The 16,401-nt window shown below is 47.8% G+C and overlaps 1 protein-coding gene across 1 annotated transcript in view; it reads left to right on the forward strand.

The window, feature by feature from the left end:
* The window catches only part of LOC119386509 (putative glycerol kinase 5), a 177,157-nt gene that overhangs the window by 78,935 nt on the left and 81,821 nt on the right, over positions 1-16,401 (forward strand). Inside the window, exons 2-3 of the mRNA XM_037653776.2 lie at positions 4,120-4,231; positions 6,166-6,259. Coding sequence (XP_037509704.1) covers positions 4,120-4,231; positions 6,166-6,259 — 206 coding nt within the window. The remainder of the gene's footprint in view (positions 1-4,119; positions 4,232-6,165; positions 6,260-16,401) is intronic.

Below are 16,401 nucleotides of genomic sequence, written 5' to 3' on the forward strand. Positions count from 1 at the left end.
TATAATGTTGATACCTGCAAGATCGAAACTGCTGACAGAGCCCCTTAGGCATTTGTGTTCTGTAATTTACGACAGAACACTTTCTTGGAGCCTCGGGGACCGGAGGGCTTGTACACGTGATGCACCTGACAGACGCCCCGAACGCACGTTCCCCTTGTTCAATAAGCCAAAGGCATTCAAGCTGTGAAACCCTAGCATTTGTGGCACATTGCAGCTATAGGTTGTTACTCTTATTATTAGTTGATTGAGCGAGTGTGAGAAACGAAAGGGAAAAGCACGGAGGTTAACCAAGTTCATGCTCGGTTGACTACTACAGTATGCGTGTCGAAGGGAAAGGAGGAATAATTGATAAGATGTAGAAGAAAAAGAGGAAATGGGGAAAGAGAAGGCCGACTACTGGCACCGAGAGGGGCCTACTCTTTGAGCACGAGGGGATAAAGCTTGAAGCCACAGCGGTGGTCATGGGGTTAGAGCGTGCGTCTCCATTGCTGGGTTCGTTCTCATTGCTACCGTGCGCCTACCAACTTTTCTAATGCTGAGATGGGTACCCCGGCCTGGCATTCGGTGCTGTGGGTGCTCATTTTTCTAGAAGGCGGCCTCCCCTTACCGCTCTCTTCTTTCACCCCCTTTCCCCTCCCCCGCCAACAACGCGGCGCCGTCCTCTCCTCGATACCACTTTTTCTAGAATTTGAAGATGGGACAAGTGATCAGGAAAGGCATAACCGAATGGCGTAGCACAAAGACAAGAGTAAAGTATTGACCTAAAATAGTGAACGGCAGTGGGAATAAAGACATGGGCGGAAAATAAGTGCTCTACAATGAGTGAAGCAGCGTAGAATGTTTATCATCGCGTCCAGAAGTGTACGCACCAAGAATTTGTGCAAGACACTGCGAGTTCTTGTGTGCGAAGACAGCCGCCGCCATTCCGTTCTGAGGTTATAAATGGCTGGCGACGACAGCATGAACGACCCTGCAAGGAATTACCTCACAGCAATGGAGTTAACAGCATCGGCTGATAAACTTGAGTTTATGCTTTCCAGCTTTGTGGGCGGTCAGGCAACGCGCGTTACAGCGGCTATGAGACATAGGTGCATTATCAGGATAACGCTATACAGGTTAAGTAATCTGGAGACCTCCTCTCTCAGTGGCGAACATATATGTTTAGTATGTTTACTTAGGGCGTGCACCCCTAGAAAGTGCGGCCAGCCATCGGTTACCTCGAGTGGCGCCTTTATTTAGGCGAAAGTCTTATATGCCTCATCAAACGCGAAAAGTGACCGCCGGCGGAGTCGGCGCTAACAGGAACGATGCAAAAACTCACATGACCAGGGATTACGGCTTGATGACATCATAATGACGTCACCATATGAAGTCATCATGACGTCACAGATCACCAAAATTTGTAACGTCACATAACACGACGTCACATGATGACGTCATCGCACAAGACCATCGCATGCTCAATGGTGGTGGGCTGATCCCGGAGGCAGTGCAAAAGCACTGTGAGGCGCAGAGAGCTTGCAGTGCTTCCTATCCTGGGTGCAGTGCAGTGCCGTCTTAGGTGCAGGACGCTTCCGAAGGCGCGGGCATTTTTATCAATACATCGACTGAGAAGAAAAAGAAGATGGCTTTCGCCTTTGAGTCGTCCTAAGCGAATGCATAACGGACCCTGTGAGAGTTTTAAAATGGAAGCTGTTCAAGCTGTCGGTACTTTGTGTTCCGGCGTAAAAAAACTATCGTCACCATGAACCGGCGCGCGCTCTCTTCATGCTCTTTGCAGTGAAGCTGCAAAGAGAATATCGGTAACTTGTGCTCCGACATGCAAAACACCTGAGGTGGGCATGCTCCACAGGAATTGGGCAAGCCCCACTACCGTGTACAGCAGGTGCAAGTGTCAAACGAAAACGAACACGTGAGAGAGAGAAAGAGAGAGATCAAAAATAAAAAAAGAGAGAGGAAAAAAATGGGATTAAAGACATAAAAAGATAAAAAGGCACAGAAAGGCATAGAAAGAGATAGAAAGAAACAGACACGAAAAAGAGAGAAAAAACAGAGTGCAAGTCAGAAAGACAAATAAAGATAAAAAAAAGTCGAGAAAGAGAAAGAAATAGAGAGAAACAGATACAAAAGAGAGACACAAGAAAGAGGGAGAAAGAAAGGAAAGAAAGGAAAAGAAAAAACAAGCAGAAATAAGATGAACGTGTGTAAGTATTCTTATAATAGTAAGGATTTTTTTAAAAAAAAGTTGTTTTTTTCAATTATTCTAATTTCTATTCAGGATAACGACTAAAGTGTCTGATATGAATGTTTGAAAAAAAAAAGAAAACAATCATTGCACTCTTTCCTTTTTACGCACGTTTTCTCTTTTTTTTGTTATCAATATTCAGTACCGAAAATACCTAAAAAAATTCATATAATCAATTCTTGGCCAATCCCCCAGAATGGGTATGAGCCATAGCAGAGGATACAACAAGAAGGGAACCCAGCTGCGCTATCAATTCAGGCTTGGTACCACTAGTGCGAAGCTGCCATTTATTTTACTGTCTTAGGTGCCTCAATTGTATGGCGCGTTCCTATCCCCGTGTGCCTCCTAAACGCAGTTTCGTCCATCTCAAAACACACGGTGGGATAAGAGTGCGATACATAATGTGAATTCATCGAGAAAAACGTATGTGCCAGCAGCGTCTGTATCTACAACGTCAACATCTGCTTTGCGGAGACGAGAAGAACGAAGAAGTGACCAAGTCGCCAAGCAAATCTACGACTCTTCTGCAGCTTGGGCCCTGACCGCGAGTTCTTTCTCGCTTTCTGATCGTATCAGCCGGCAAGACAAAGCCAACTGCGTGATCCGCCGGGCGTTCGGCTCTTTTGAGATTCAAGCTGCACTTTCGGCACAGTCCGATGGGCTCTTAGCTTTGGTCATTCACTTGAGAGCTCCCGGTCTGAGGATGCGGTTATGAATGGTTCGTAAGAACACACAGCGGAACCAAACGACGTTCCTGGCTTCGCAGGACCCAGCTGTAGCTCTCTCAAACGCGGTTCCAAAAACACAGCGCGGCTCACTAATGCACTGCCTCCACCATCGTTCCAACTACTACTTTTTTTTCCTCAGCAGACTACCCACTACCAGTCCATGTCCCAAGTGTTTCTTGCCAGAAGAAGAAGAAAAGTATGCCAGTATGCCACACAGCAAACCCGCTGGATGCTACAATGACCCAAGCCAACGTGACAAGCAGTGCTGTCGCCACTGCAGTGTCAACCACTCCATCGGGGACCCGTGAAATCATGGGAACGAACGCTGCTAAGCGTCAGAGAAGGGAAGAAGACAACCTATCGGGCAACGCGGAAATGTGTTTCCACGAAGAACTTCCCGACTCCTCCTTCTTCACGGGTAGCTTCAAGAAGCACAGAAGGCAAGACGCGCCTGCCTTGTTTCTTTCTTCACCGACGAGTGGCTTCACCGCAACGTTTTGGCTACGGAAGACGTAACTAGGAAACGCTCTTGTGTGTTCGCATCGCAAGAGATGGTTCTCAGGCGGCTTATTTAGAAGCAGGAAACAAATTTATTTGGGGATCTTTCCAAGAGCTTATTGCGTCCTGCTATAGGAATGTCCCTTTGACATACAGTAACTCAGACGTGCTGGATTATTTGAAGGATGCTTGAGTCATCTCGGCTGTCGGTAATTCTCACCATGACTGAATGAAAACTCGAATGAAGGAATGAATGAGTGAATGAATGAATGAATGAATGAATGAATGCCTCGTATGTCACTTCGTCTTTGTCCGTTGTTTGTGCGCTGTCTTGATCGAAAAGAGAGAGGTCGAAGCCAATTTCTACAAGTTCGTTATTCCGCACTTCAGATCAATGTTTGTGCGTTTCTTGCATAAAGACAATAAATTTATTTCTATAGTATTGAGGAATATAAGTTTTCTGGCGCGCCCTGTCGTGCATCCACAGCGCAAGAGAGCAATTGTTACACGAATGTTAGGGCGTATGTACCTGCGCTGTACTACATGTGTACTTATCCCTGTCATGTAATACGCCGCATGAAGCCATTTCACAATATGAACAACGGGTTATGATGATGCTGACCTTGTTGGGCCTGTATCCTTTTGCAGGCCCGGTGATGGCCACAACACGTACGTGGCCTCCCTGGACGTGGGCTCGTCGAGCGTTCGCTGCCACATCTACGACCGGCAAGCCCGAGTCTGTGGAACAGCCTCGCAAAAGGTCGGTGGCGCTTTCCCTGTGTCGCGGCTGCTTTGTTGCCCGTAGAAATGCGGGCAAAAAAAAAAAGCCTGCTTATGCACCTGTACTATGGTGGGAGCATGTGTTGACCAGAATAGGTGCACTGTCGCCCTCTTTTCAGTCCGTTTTCACCGCTCCATCTTCTTAGGGCGCGGTTCCCAGGCAGTAATTAAGGCTTACGAGTACAGCTGTACAACAACGAGCCTCATTACGGCACGACGCGTGAGCTCGTGATTGGCTAGCAAGTTACATCGGAATAGAAAGATCGTTTTCGGTCAGCATCTGAGCCTGAAAATTTATATAAATCTAAAATGTTCGAAATCTATGAAACATGAAAAACACGTGTTCTGTTTATGCAATGGATATATGTTGAAAGAATTGTTGGCAATCAAGAATATTGAAATTCAGCCGTCAAGTTTCCTGATGGCCGAGTTTGATCAAAACCATGTCACAGTTCTGTAGGCTGAACGTATTGCTACACCTAACTTACAGAAATAATTTGTGAACATAACTCTTTGTAAAACTCACGCGTTCAAATGAGCTAATCCGCCAGCCATAAGCTGACGGCATTTCCCGCTTTATGTAAACTACGAATAGGGATGAAGTTCACTGAGTGTGTTCCGAACGCTGAGGGTGCACTCAATGTGCTTCACTGTCAGTTTCGTTAAAATTAGAATGGTGGTTCCTGCAAACAAGTTATCCTATTTTTTTTCCTTTGCACAAACTCTACATTGTACCTAAATTAAACAAATTTAGTTTTGATTGGGGGTTCCGTTTTATCACTTAAAGAGGCCCTGCAACACTTCTTCAGGATGGTCAGAAAACGCTGTCGATCAGTTGTCGAGGCTCCTGAGAACACGCTTCACTTCACTTAGCTTTATTTCCTTCAAGACTCCCTTGGAGGGGTATTACATAAGGGGTGGTGTTTAATAAAATTATACATAGGTGTTTCTAATAGCCTCAGAAAACATAGGTAGGTTAATGTTGGAAGAAATGGCGTGAGGAAGGCCGCTTCAGCCTTTTGCTGCTCGTGTGAAAAAGGAGGCTTGGAACGTAGTGGTCCGGGTACGTGGTAGTGCAACTTGAAGCGGATGACCAGTGCGATGAGATATATGTGAAGAGGGCGTGACGTACGGTGGATGATTCAGCGAACTGAAATAAAACATATGAAAAAGAGAGAGGGCGGCAACCTGTTTAAGCCTTTAAAACCATTTAAAACCATTTAAAAGTCGTCGGCCAGCGCGCTCGCTTCTTGTAATATTTGCGCAGGGAGAACTTTGTCCTTCTGCTGTCTGCTCGCGCGGTAGTTGCTGCCGGGGGGCAGATGTTTCTGCAGCGTAGCAGCGCGTCCATCACGTGCCGCTTTTCTTGCTATCGCATTCATTGCTTCGCCCTTGCGGCGAAACTGACTTTTTTTCGTTGCACATCGCGAGTGGGTACAAAAAGGGGCCACTTTGTCGTACGCGTCTCAAGGGCAGTTTTCAAATTGCCAGTAAGTGTACGAGCGTTGCGTGATAGAAAGCACGCTGAAGCTCCTCCGAGATCTGCGTACCACCAGCGGTAAGTGGGGTATATAAATAGCTCGCCGTTATTTCGCCGGCGCATGCATCGCGCGTGGTTTAGTTGTCTAACGCAGCGCGCTGGGGTGCGAGGGGTCGCTGGTTCGAATCCCGGGTCGGGTGCTTCGGAATTTCTTTCTTCTGTTTTATTTTTCTTTATGCCTAATATATATATACCTACATATACATAACAGGGACATGACGGCGACGGCGAAAATGCGCTGAGGGTGTCCATGTAATTGATATCGCAATAAAAAAATCGAAGACAAGAAAACAAGGTGATGCTTTTCTCTACTTATAGAAGCTTAAGCTGTACCTCTGATTATAAGGACTCCTTTGTTTTTTTTTTATGTGCAGTTGCAGACCGAGTGTCCCTCGGCTGGCGTTTTCGAAGTGGACCCCGAGCACTTGTGGCAGGCCTCCAAGGACACGCTAAGAGCCGCACTCAAGGGTAATCTACTGCATTGATCATCAACACTGAAACCGATACGATACTGTACCAACAGGGTTTGTAAACGTTGTTCAGTACAATAACCACCGGTTGAACACTGCGTAGCGAACGACGCGGCGCAAAAAAAAATGGATATCCGCCACGGTTCGGTACGAGACCTACGGAAGCGCTCAAGCCGCTGCCGCTAAGCCAGCTACACTGCACAACATGGCGCGCCACATAAGCACAACAACGCCGCCATTGTGCCCTGTGGATATGGCCGCCATGACGTCATTTCCTCCACACTTTTCTGCCAGCGCGCCGGCTGGGCATGCGCTCTCCTCAGTTCTTTCCCTCCTCCGTGACTGCTAGGATGTCGAACGCCGGCTCGCCAGCCGTGTCCACGTGATTAACCACGTGGCTCGCCGCTCTCTCTGCCACGTCGGGTCAGCGGGCGAATGCACTTCGCCGGCACTGCGCCGTGCTCCCTATTGGGCTGCAGAAATTAGGTACCTTTTTCCCTTTCCTTACGAACCACTACCACCACCACCAGTACAGCCGTTGTGCCATAATCACACGATGGAAGGAGAGCGATTTGTTGGGCAAGTTGGTGATCCATAATGTCTGTGAGCAGCGCTTGTCTGTGATTCTTCCTGGTCCCTCGTTCTGTTTTGCGCTGTTAGTAACATGATGGAAAGAGGTCGCGAGGACGCTGGTCCATCTGTGTCAAAGTTTTCTGCGCGGTCCTAGCGGCGGAAGGGGCAAGCTGCGTCGGACCATCCTGCGGAACATCGCCCGGCTTGCTAATGAGTTAATGCGGAAGCACGAGTACCAGCGCGCGAAGAGGCAGGCTGAAACGCGTGAAGAACGGGAACTTCGGCGAGCTAAGCATCGGGAGAAGGGAGAGAACGTAGGGGAATCGTTCACGTGGTTCTTCTTGTTACTTATATTTGTGTTTCCTTCAATAAACTTCCAGCTGCTAGTCTGCGCTTGTGCGTGTGTCTCACTTGTCCCTGTTTATTTTGCGCAGTTTTTCGTAGTAATGGAGTACCAACTCGCCCAACGCTCGGTCCTTTTAAAGCAGGGAGAAGGATGCAGAAAGACAACAGAATGGACGCCTCGCTTTCGACTTCGGCGACGGCTTCGGAAGCTGACGAAACGGCGGTACCGAGTGCTCGCAGTACGGCGCGTTCGACTAGCCGTATCGTTCTGTTTGCAAACTGTGCTTCGGCTACGAGGGTGAATAAGCATAACCAAGTGTAAGCTTTCGCTTGCATAACCGGGCCTACCCAAGCTAAGCCGCAGTCAATTTTTTCGCTTCATCATACGTACGCACCCTTTCACAGTTTTATCCAGCGGTAGACGTATACTACCGCTATAACAATGTCGTACGCGCGCATTAGTTTTGGATGCTTCAGCCTTACGTCGGCTAATGTTCTTAAACCTGATTAATCACCGAACCATTAACGGAGAGCTTAAACAATTCATTCCAACAGGATGTCAGAACATATTTTGCATTAATAATGTCTTTGATGCAGACTGTACAGATCTGCAGTGAAGACAACTGTGCTGTCGAGTGTCACCCCGAATGTTGAGATTCTTACCTCCGCGTTTAACTGAACCCGCCATGGTGGCCGAGTGTGTCTGCAGCATCGAGGGAAATGGGGCTGGAAGCGTGTACGGCGCGTGCACTGGGCGTGTGTTAAAGATCCCAACCTCCAAGTGTGTTCGACATTCACTCTACACTCTTAAAAATGTAGTGACCTTTACTAACTTTGAGGTAGTTAGCGCTCGTCATTTACCAGCTATGTAGTAACTGAAGGCAGTAACTGCTAAGTCAGTGATGTTACTACCTTGACAGCTAGTACTTACAGCTGCTACCTACAGGGAAGTGGTAACATGGTGAGCAGGGCCGTAGCCAGGGGAGAGGGGGTTGGGGGCGTTCAACCCCCCCCCCCCCGAAATTTTTCAGTTTTGCTTGCGTATATTACACGCACACATACAAATGCACGCACGAACATACATAAAGTATGGTTGAACCCTCCCCCCCCCCCCAAAAAAAAAAAAAAAAAAAAAAATTCTGGCTACGCCCCTGATGGTGAGCCACAGCGCAACTACCGAGACGAAGACGATAAGGAACGAGGCGCTGACTCGCAACCATGTTCATTTCCTTCAAGAGCGCGCATAGATACGCGGTGCAGAAGAAGAAAACAACACGGGAACAACGAAAAAGAACATCGCATGATAAATCAGCAAAACTTGAAGGCAAGCCATTAACCGTTATCGACACGTGCTCCGTTTTCATAACGGTCAATAGCTTGGCTTCATATTTTGCTGATTTATCATGCGATGTTCTTTTTTGTTGTTCTCGTGTTGTTTTCTTCTTCTGCACCGCGTACCTATGCGCGCTCTTGAAGAAAATGAACATGGTTGCGAGTCAGCGCCTCGTTCCTTATCGTCTTCGTCTCGGTAGTTTCGCTGTGGTTCACCATGTTACTACTTCCCTGTAGGGAAGTAGTAACATGGTGAACGTGACGGTGAATACGGCACGCTAAGCGAAGAAACGTTGTACTGTAAGGTTGCCAAAAGTGATACCTCCAGGGCTGCTGTCTCGCCCAGTGGTTTTCCTCGATTGGGCAACGTGTGTTTTCGATGCTCGTGAGCTGTTGTATCATAATTTCTTTATCTGCAAAGTATCTTGGTGTACATTGCAAGTACACTGTTTGGCTAATAAAACGAGCTAGCTTCTCCAGTCTTTCTTGTTGACCTTCCTTCTCTGTCGCACACGCAATTGGCGAGCCATAAAGGCGCAGTAAAATCGCGTAGTCATCAAAAGCATGTAAAAAAAAAGGTTAGCAATTAAGAGAAATTCAATTTCGCGCCATGGAGTGGAAATGTGCGATGTCGCTACCGCTTCCGGTTGTGACGTCATATTTTATTTATTATTTTCTGCTTGCTGTAAGTTGTCCCCGCGATACGTAGATGGCGGCGGTGGCAACGAGCCGCCAACTACTTGACACATAGGCTTTCTATGGAAGTTTTGCTGCCAGTTTACATATGCCTTCGGTACACAACGAAACTCGCTCGACTAGGCCAGTAAAGCTTTCGCTTTAGAAAGTGATTACGTTCGGATAGATTGTTTATGTGATTACGCTGGCAAATACACACCACAGGGACATCCGCAGAATGTATACACATAGGCACGAACGAACCATAAGTGAGAACACGCACACATACAAGCACGTACGGGATATCAAGTCTTCTGCGTGACACGCACTCATAAAACCCGAATGATATATGTAGCCCTGCTGTGGGGTAGCACACGTTGTACAGGTGAGCTAACTATGAACTCAAATTTACATTTGATGTTTTAGACCCGGGTTTTTATACCTTACTACTAGCGTACACGTGTGCCATGAAGTAGTGCAAAACTGTTATTCCAAAATAATTTGGAAAATTATAGTTTGGCTAAATTTTCCATAACACCGGCGGCGCGGTGGGCAAGCAGCATGAACGATGTGGAATTTCGGCGGCAGGAGGTTTCCGTTCGCAGGAGACGGCGCATTTGCCACGAGCCTTTATACAGGAATGAAGAAACGCGTCGAAGGGTTGAGGCATGGCATATCGATAATAGTGAAGGCGCATGTGTGAGCCAACCGTCGATTAACTTTAATAAAGAAGGAGCCTGAACAGCTACCTTCCACAGGTGCCCGATTGATAGGTATGGCCTCTTGCCTGGGCATGCGCATATAGGTTTTTTTGTATGGTATACAATGATAGATTTTATTCAGTCCAAAGCAGTCGATGCGAAAGATCAGACCGATGCTGCCATGTCGGGACAGAAAGACCGAGACTCTCTGCCGCTTCGCGGACACTCCGGACAGCCCGAAGTTGATCGTCTTCTGATGAGCTTCGTAGCACCAGTTGCCAGCTTGTTCCCTCGTCCCTGATCAGCGTAGAGCACCACCATGGCATGTGTTCACTATCCAAGTTGCCATTTCAGGCTTGACATCTTAAGGACAGATTACATTCAGTGTTAATTCTGTTAAGAATGACCGGATTAGAGTACGTTTTGTTTGAAAAACTCTCAGGGTGACTGCTTGTGCTCTATTTAATCTTTGACGTGGCGGGGGTTAAATCCAATGCCCGAGATAAAAGCGTTTAGTAATCTCATTATACGTGAGAAGGTGGTCCGTGAACTCCGGAGCGGACGCGTCGCTCTGGCCAGGACTGATTCCGCAGAGCCCCACATGAGCGGGAAACCAGACGACTGTGTGAGAAACGATCCTGTTCTTCTTAAGTAGCCTATGAGCTTGCACGACAATAACGCGCTTAGTAGGCTCTAATAGCTGACTGTGAGGCAGAGTAGATAATGGCGCGCTTTGAGTCGACTAGCGTAAAGCGGATAGTCATCTGTTCAGCAACCCCGGGATCCTTAGATGGAATTAGAATCATTTTCTTTGGAGCCTACCACAGCTGCTGATTCGCAGTGTATAGGCAGCATCAACAAATGAACACTCCTCAGTCTGGTCTCTTGCGCCAAGAAGTAGAGCCTGAGCTCTGGTATTTCTTCTACCCAGAATTGTGGGCGGTGTGCACATTTTGAGGAAAGGGACGAACTTTTCCTTTGGCTCTTAAATCACTATTTAGGTCACAATACTTGTTTCCCGTGTGCGTTACCAAAAGCCAGTTGATTCAAGTATGCTCCTTCCTGCCTTCGTGACCACAAGTCTAGCCTTCTGAGCCGTGAACTGTGCTTCTCGTGTTTCTTCTAAGGTGTTATGTATTCTTAACTGAAGTAAGAAATCGTTCGCTGTGCTCATGGGTACACTCAGAACAATCTCTATCACGCTCCTGATCAATGCATTTAGCTTGTCCCTTTCTGCTCCTTTTCCAATTTAGCATGGCCGCGACATAGGAGAAATGACAGAGTACAAAAGCATGGATTAGCCTAATAAAATTTTCCTCACCTACGCCCCGATATCTATTGGTAACCCTTGTCCTCCGTTTTCTTCGTGATTCGCTGAATCATATGACTATTCGATCCATTTGATTCTATGAATGAAGTATCTAATTACCATCCCTGGTACGTAGGACAATATAGGTTTCTCTGTCCGAAACCCAGCCCTTTGGCCTACGGCCCTCTCTTTTGGGCTTGTAAATTAGTAGCTCCGATTTTATGGTGGAGCATCGAAGACCTGTCTAAACACTCCTCCGTAGGTGGTATATAGCTTCCTGTAATCTACTCTCCAGTTCCCCGTCACTGCCGCCTGTATTCCAGGCAGTAACATCACCCGCATGTACTATAGCGCTTCACCTTGTCTAGCGTGCTGGCCAATTTTGGCATGACCAGATTAAACAGCATGGATGGCGTACCTCGAGAACCAAGCTCCAGATACTCAGCGCTCAGATCCCCTATTTTGAGGGATGATCTTTTGTCACTGAGGAATGAGCCGAGAAGGCGAGAAAAGCTTCTCCCAGATTGAGTTCGGAGATGATTTGTAACAAAATGAGTGCTGCATGTTGTCGAACGCTTTCTCAACATCGAGCTCAAGTCTAGCCCTCGTGTATCTTGTATTCTGCTCCAGTAGCTGATGCTTGATTCGAAGCACGGCGTCTTGTGTAGAGAGACCCGGACTAAAACCTACCACACAGTGTGAGAAAGTAATATTCTCCTCTGCATAACGAGAGAGCCTGTTAAGTACCACCTGTTCTCCCAATACAGGATGTTAGTGAGATCGGTCTAAGATTGTCCAAATTCATTGTTACCCGCTTTCGGGATGAGCCTTTTTCCAGTCGTCGTCCGGGACTCCCCTGTTCTGCCACCTGTCGTTGATCTGCTGGGTGGGATACTTGATTGACCCTTCATCCAGATTGCATAGCATCTTCTTAGTAATGCAATCGGGTCTCGGCGCAGATGGGCAGCTTTTTGTATACTTTTTTTTTGCCGCTACTGTGCGCTTTTTCAGTTGTTAGGCTGCGTTTTGTGGTGTCCTGGCTTCTCTCTCGTGTCCGTGTTTGCACGCCTAGCATCCTTTATGATGACTTCAACAAAGCATTCATAGCAAGTGGTCGCTTTTTACATGTTTTTTTTACGCCGGTATAATACCTTCGTGTGGTTCAGATATGTTCACATTCCGCAAGCGTAGGTGTGTAACCTAGTGGTTACGACGCTCGCCTTCGGAGCGGCGAGGGCCTGGATTCAAATACCCGCACCGCCAAGGAAGCCTTCATTTCATTCTTGATGGCGATGATCGTCCCACGTGACAGAGGGATTGGCAGTTTTATCGTTGAGTTTCATAGAAAGGCTTACGCATTTTAGAAATTTATAGAAATTGCTACAAGGTTCGGCAGCACGTGGCCACTTGCCTAACTATGAGCATTCCATTATGGCGTCTGTCAGAGTAGCAGTGTTGCCTTTGGACTCTTACTAAACCTGCGTCCTTGCACCTCCTGATTGTGTCTCCAACAAAATAATTCACCGTTATAGTTTGTACTTAACGTTATGCCTAATTTATTGCGACGACTAAAAATAGAGCGTGCGTAATTATAAGCCCAGAAATGGCCTAGAAATAGACCTTTATGCGAATTTTATGCTTGGTGAAGCGGTCGTTGTGACACAGATAATCGATAGATGCATACCACTATATACAAGTCATACACAATTTCGAATCCATGCACAGAGATTATGAGGCTTTAAAACCAAGCGTGATTGTCAACAACGAACAATATATTTGTACCAAGCAGATAATCGGTAACGCCGTTGTATCATTTCTGTTCTCATAAACCTGCTTGACCGACCCATAAAGAGAAATGTAGAGCCGCGTATAAGTATGTTGTGATCAATGTTGTAGATGCTGCCATCTAGAAAAAGCCAGGCGAAGCTCGTGACAGCGTGTGCTCGAGGTGCGCGTGGTGCGTGGCTTGGCTCCTAGGCTAGAACGCGTTTGGAATAAGCGTGTGTCCAAGTAACTCAGCCTCCTGCCTTCTCGCTCGTCCCTGAAGACTTCAACGTGGTGTCAGAAGGACAGGTGCTACCAGTAGACATCGGCTTCTAGTCGTCATCCTTGCGAAGGACGCCGCAAGCAAAAAAGCGCCGGTGAGCTGCTCCCTATGCGCATATTCTCGGAACTCAACCAGAGCGACCTTCTTACGTTCTAGGCCATGGCGTCATTCGTTATCCAACCGCTGGACGCCTTGAACATTTTGTCACCGAAAGAGTGGCCGAAGTGGAAACAGCGCTTTGAACGTTTCCGAAGCTCTTCGGGCTTGTGCGCGAAGCCCGAGCAGCATCAAGTAGACGCGCTACTATACATCATGGCGGAGCAAGCCGATACCACCTTCGCTTTATCTGAAGAGAACTCCAAGAAATTCGACGCAGTCGTGGAGCAGTTCGACAAGTATTTTATTCCCCGACGCACCGTAATCTTCGAACGAGCCAGATTCAACACCGGAGTGCAGCAAGATGGTGCCGGCCGAAGATTTCATCACAGCGCACCACACGCTCTCGAAAGATTGCGAGTTCGGTGCTCTTCGAGAGGAGTTCGTGCGCGACCGCCTCGTGGTCGGGATGAAAGACAAGCAGCTGTCCGCCAGGTTGCAGCTCGGCGCAGACCTCACGCTACAAAAGGCTCTCGATTCCGTCCGTCAGATCGAGAGTGTCCGTCAGCAATAAGCGGAGCTCCACCAGGAAGTGCCATCTTGAGCAAAGTTGCATCGATGCGCAAACTCGTCGGCGTGCTTCAATGCATGACGATAGAGAGAGTTATCAACGCGGGGCAAACAAGCCACCTTCACCCTCCGGTAAAAACAGCGCGCAGAAACCGTGCAGTTCGTGCGGTCAAGAGCGTCAATCTCGCACTCTCTGCCCAGCACGCTCGGAAGTTTGCAGGAATTATCGGAAGAAAGGTCACTATGCCTCCGCATGCATGTCGCGACGTCTTGACTGTGTCGAAACCGAGCACACAACTTTAGAAGCAGGATTCCTTACAGCAATCAAGACGACGGACTCTTGTAACTGGGAAGCAACAGTTTTGGTTCAAGGCCAGCCAGCAGACTTCAAAATTGACACTGGCGCCGACGAAAGCGTCCTCCCGACGCGGGTCTTCGAGGCACTCAAGGACGGACCGCTTCTCTCAGCTCCTCCTCGTCAGCTGTATGACCCAGATGGAAAGCTTCCAGCGGCAGGAGTGGCACAACCCCAGCTCATCTACCGCAACCGCGCCACTACTAAGGATATCAACGTCCTAAATAAGATCTGCACTGCGTTGCTAGGCAAGCCACCCATAAAAAGCTACAGATGCTGATATTCGTAAACGCCGTGGCCGACAAAGTGAACCGAAACAAGAATTTCCAGCGGTGTTCCAAGGAGTCGGCAAGCTGCTCAAAGAACACAGGATTCAGCTTCAACCAGGAGCAAAACCATTCGCACTCAGCTCCCCGAGGCGCATCCCAATTCCATTGTACGAGAAGACAAAGTTGGAACTTCAAAGAATGCAGAAACTCGGTGTCATATCACCTGCTGATGAGCCGACCGAGTGGTGTGCACCAATGGTAGTCGTCCCAAAGCCCCCCTGGAGGCGTGAGAATATGCGTCGACTTCACAAAGCTGAACCGCCACGTTCTCTGAGAATGGCACCCTTCCGTAGAGCACACTTTCGGACTTCTTCACGGAGCTAAGGTGTTCTCCAAACTCATTGCCAACTCCGGATTTTCGCAAATTCCACTTTGTGAAGAATCAAGGAAACTCAACACCTTCATGTCACCTTTTGGGCGCTTCTACTTCACCCGACTACCTTTTGGCATTGCGTCTTCTCCTGAACACTTCAAGAAGCGGATGGCGTACATTTTAAAAGGCATCAGTCGAGTTGTCTGTGACATAGACGACATCCTCATCTGGGGTTCCAACAGCCATGAGCACAGTGAGACACTCCAAAACGTGCTAAAAGCACTCGCAGAAGGCTGCAGTGACACTGAACGACAGCAGTTGCGTGTTTCATGTTCAACGCCTTACATTCCTTGGACACTGGCTCGATGAAGATGGAATAAGGCGCGACGGAAGGAAGGTTGAATCCATACTGAAAATAGAGAGCCCCAAAAACAGGACCGAGCTGCAGAGAGTTCTCAGAACGGCAACATAGCTCGCTAGATTCGTTCCCACTCTCTCTGATATTCTGCAGCCACTCACACTCCTGTTCTAAAAAAAACAAGAATTTGCTTGGGGTGCTCCACAAGAGCAGGCATTCAACAGGTGGAAGTCGGCGCTCTCATCTCCTCCTGTCCTTGGAGGCTACGACCCATCAAAAGGAACAGTCGTCACCGCCGACGCATCTTCCTTCGGACTGAGAGCATTCATCCGGCAGAAGCAAACGAATGGCAAGTTTTCTGTCATCGCTTATGCCTCGAGGTTACTCTCAGAAACCGAGAAGCGCTACGCTCAGATTGAACAAGGGGCTCTTGCTTTAGTGTGGGCATGCGATAAATTCAGCGATTAAACCTCAATAACGAAAAAATTAGTGGTGGCTACTCCAGTCTACTGGGAACTAAATGTACTAGGCTTGCTTCGCGTAACGCCGTTCCTCTTTTTTAAAATCATGCCGCGTGATAACTGGGACGCCCTTATATGTGCCACCTGGAGGTGATTTCATCATAGCGCGTTATTCATTTGTAGGTTGAAACCGGTGTGTGTTCCAGCTGTGGCAGTTTGGGCTAGATTATTCGTTAGTCTAGCCTCGAGTGAGTAGCGCAAGAACAACGGGAATAGGTTCGTCTATTGCGTGGGCATGCGCAGATAAGTTTTCGTGCCTTCTTTCTTTTCCACCGTTGTGCGTCTCTTCAGTTGTTAGTCGGCGTTTGTGGTGTCCTGACTTCTTTCTTGTGCCCGTGTTTGCACGCCCTATCTTTTTAGAATGAATAATTACCAACTAGCTCAGCTCTCTGTTATTCTAAATGAGAATTACTATAAATCTGTCTAACAGGTACCATATATTGCGCATACGTACATGGAAAGGCGGGGCGCAAGCGGATTGGGCTTCCTCGGCGCTTGAGCGGAGAAAGGCAACTTACTGACGTGCAGCAAGTTAATACTCTTAATACATTTGCACGGCGGTAAAGTAGTGGGACTAACGTATCGCACGGGTAACGCCTTCTATGGATGTGTGTAG

Source organism: Rhipicephalus sanguineus, chromosome 3 (genome assembly GCF_013339695.2).
Source record: "Rhipicephalus sanguineus isolate Rsan-2018 chromosome 3, BIME_Rsan_1.4, whole genome shotgun sequence".
Lineage (NCBI taxonomy): Eukaryota > Metazoa > Arthropoda > Arachnida > Ixodida > Ixodidae > Rhipicephalus > Rhipicephalus sanguineus.